Raw genomic sequence first — 3,614 nt, 5'->3', positions numbered from 1 at the left:
GTTGACATGTCGTGGGGTTGTTAACCAATGTCATAAAACAATATGTATACTGACTGTTTAATGAGAAACTATTTGTTCTGTAAACCTTCACCTAAAGTACAATAAAATAAATAAATAAACAAATACATTTGTAAGAAACAAACAAAAAAACCTGCAAAACGTTTATTGAATGATTTCTGTGGTCCTACCACTATAACACTTGACTTTTTTTAATGTTTAGTTTTCAATATGGTTTTTAATACATGCTTCTAAAAATTAAAAATATACTAAAGGTTATACAAGGAGCCCTGGTGGTGCAATGGCTAGGTGCTTTGCTGCTAATCAAAAGGTCGGCGGTTCAAACCCACCAGCCACTCCATGGGCAAAAGCTGTGGCAGTCAGCTTCTTAAAGATTACAGCATTGGAAACCCTATGGAGGCAGCTCTACTCTGTCCTGTAGGGTCGCTATGAGTCAGAATCAACTTGATAGAAATGTTTTTGTTGTTGTTTTTTTAAATAAAGGTTATATACAGTGAAAAATAAGACTTCCTTTCTCTCCTACCCCAATTTTCCTTCTTAGAGCTGCTGAGAAACTTCTGGATCAGTTTTTTCTGTGCCTGTGTGTGTGTGTGTGTGTGTGTATTTCCCAGAGATATGCTGTGCATATACAGACATATTTATGTATATTTTTAACACATATGGGCAGGTATTTTTATATAGTTTTTTTCCTCTCAGATACATCCTGTGGTAGGCAGTGTTGCCCCCATTTTGTAGATGAGGATATTGAGACTGAGTGCAGGTAACTTACTCAAGGCCACATGGTAAATGGCAGAGCTGGAATGCAGACCAGGAGTTCTGGTTTTAAGCAGAACTGAACCAAGATTCATAGGCATGCCAGGCAAGCTGATGGTTAGATCCTCCAGGCAGGCTCACTTTTGCCCTGCTTCAAACCTGTATTTTTAAAAATGTTTCTTCCCCATTTAGATGAGGAAGCGAGGGCTTCACGAAGGAAGAACAGAAATGAGCCACATGTATGGTCTTTCCTCTCTTCCAAGGAGTTCAGCTCAGGCCCCAACTTGCACATAAACCAGAAAACCAAACTCGTTGCCATCGAGTTGATTCCACCTCCTGACGACCATACGTGTGTTAGAGTAGAACTATGTTCCACAGAGTTTTTAATGGCTGTAATCTTACTGAAGTGAATTGCCAGGCCTTTCTTCCATGGTGCCACTGAGTGGATTCAAACCAGCAACCTTTTAGTTAGTAAACCTGTTGTCCTTGAGACCCATCCTGACTCATAGTGACCCTATAGGACAGAGTAGAACGGCCCCATTGGGTTTCCAAGGCTGTAATCTTTATAGAAGCAAATCGTCAGGTCTTTTCTCTCACGGAGCAGCAGGTGGGTTCAAACCACCGACCTTTCGGTTAACAGCCGAGCACATAACCACTTTGCCACCAGCCACGTGTAAATCGTTTGTGCCACCCAGAGGCTTGTAAATTGCACATACCACTCACCAAAACGGTGTGTAACCAGAGCCCCCATTCTCAGAAGGCAGTTCAGGGGCCACCAATTATTACACAACCTTACTCCTACCCTGAGCTGCTTATTACAATGTCTAGCTTGCTGGTGATGTTTTAGCCTCCTATTCATGCTTGAGCCCTTGTGCAGACTGGCAGCCCAGCCTGGCCTGTGCCTTACCTGTCCCAGGTGCCAGGTGCCAGCCCTCTGTCAGTGGTTATGCATCCTTCATAGAGGTCAGAGCTGTCTACACTGGTGGTAGAGTGTACACATCTGGAAGAAAAAAAACAGAAAACAGTTGCTGTTAAGCCAATTCCAACTCATGGTGACCCCATGTATTATACAGTAGAACTGCTCCATAGGGTTTTCAATGGCTGAGATTGCCAGGCCTATCTTCCGAGGCACCTCTGGGTAGGTTCGAACCACGAACTTTTCATGTGGTAGCTGAGCACTTAACCATTTGCGCCACCCAGGGACTCCTACGTATCTGAAGTTACCCTGATACTCAGAGAGCCTAGACCTCTGTCCCTGGGGTGGTAAGAGATTCACAGAGCTGGCTCAGGCACTCCTGACACCACCATCGTGACCGAAGCAGCTACTGCTAGGTCCATCCTGAAACCAGATGGGTTGCTTGATATCTCAGTGGGAGTTCTCACCACCACTTGTCAGAACAGTCTGTTAGGTGATGGGCAGGTTGAGAAGAAGGAACTGCCCCATGAAGACTCTGATGTGGAGTCGTATTTGTGGCCAGGGTTTCCTTAGAATGCCCCCCGAAAGTTTCTGGGCACTGGTAGGTTGAGCCTTGAGTGGGAAGGGGTCTACCATTTAGAGAGCGTTGTCTAACCAGAAGTTCAGGGTCTAGCACACGTGCCTACAGGGAAATGCTGTCAGCAGACCAAGCTCTGTTTTTCAATTGTGCATATACCAGCTGCATGATTAGAATTTTACTTCCTGCAGCCCCCAAGATTGAGCTGTGTTGCATGGCTTTTACATTATCATTTCTCTTCATTGACAGGTAATAAGGAGGGGACACATTCTTCTACCTTCTGGGTGCTACTGAGTATTCTCTTGGGAGCAGTGGCCATGCTGTGCAAAGAACAAGGCATCACCGTGCTGGTAAGGCCCAAGGCTGACCCAGGCCCATCTCCCTTCCTAGAAAGACATCTTAGTCTGGCTCTACCTCTGTGACCTCCTGCTTCTGCCAACCATTGCTGACCCAAAGTCACAGATGTTTCTGGACCAACTGCTGGTGCTGTCATGATTCTGGCATTTCAGATGAGTAATTGACTGTCTTTGTTGACTATCATTAGCCTCTGGTGGGAATGGTGAGTGAGCAATTCTTAAGGAGCAGTGATTATTCATTCTTTAGAGGTCCTGTAGCAGAAGAGAAAAGAATGGTTTAAGTTTTGGGGGATCCTCTCAGCAGTCCTGAAAACAGCAGAGGGCTAACCCCAGTAATATTTCAAATCCTGGATTTGGAAAGGGTAGTGGGTAGTTTAGAAATGAAGAAATGGTAGCTCAGCCATTCACTCAGCTCCTCCTGTGCACATGCATTCATTCACTCATTCTCTCTCTCTCTGTCTCTGAAACTCACCTGTGTTTATAATTGATCTCCGTGTGAGGATGAGACTTAAAGCAACATGAGCACCAAAGTGTTCTGTGTATATGAATGTTTCAAATAAAATTAAAACATCAGTTTTTACTCTAGTACTTAAAAGATGAGCATATGACAGTGCTAATGTTTCAAGTGGAGCTTTGTTTTCAAAGGGTTCTTTTTAAGCCTAGTGTGCCTTTTAATCATGTATTTTAATTTGGGGCCTTGAAGTTTTTTTATATAATACATAGCGTATGTGTCATATTATTTGGTTGGTTTTTAGTGTGTTTTGGAGTACATTTTGTTTAGGATATATAGGTAAAACCCAGATGTTCAGCTTCAGAAAAAAAAACCAAACTCAATCTATTTCATATCTTAAATTCTATTTAGTTTTTAAAATCAAGTTTCCCAACCATTTTTTTAACTACTTTTTGTCTGTTGAGAAGTAATTCACGTACAATAAAACACAGATTTTAAGTGTATGGCTTTAATTTGGACAAACATGTATGCCTGTGTAACTTC

The 3,614-nt window shown here is 42.9% G+C and overlaps 1 protein-coding gene across 1 annotated transcript in view; it reads left to right on the top strand.

Annotated features, from left to right (window-relative positions):
* The window catches only part of TMTC4 (transmembrane O-mannosyltransferase targeting cadherins 4), an 83,177-nt gene that overhangs the window by 42,955 nt on the left and 36,608 nt on the right, over positions 1–3,614 (top strand). The window contains exon 4 of the mRNA XM_023738527.1: positions 2,514–2,614. Coding sequence (XP_023594295.1) covers positions 2,582–2,614 — 33 coding nt within the window. The 5' untranslated portion in view covers positions 2,514–2,581. The remainder of the gene's footprint in view (positions 1–2,513; positions 2,615–3,614) is intronic.

The sequence above is a fragment of the Trichechus manatus genome, unplaced genomic scaffold, assembly GCF_000243295.1.
Source record: "Trichechus manatus latirostris isolate Lorelei unplaced genomic scaffold, TriManLat1.0 scaffold00118, whole genome shotgun sequence".
Lineage (NCBI taxonomy): Eukaryota > Metazoa > Chordata > Mammalia > Sirenia > Trichechidae > Trichechus > Trichechus manatus.
Note: the sequence above shows the minus strand (reverse complement) of the source record. Positions and strands in the feature narration are given on the sequence as shown.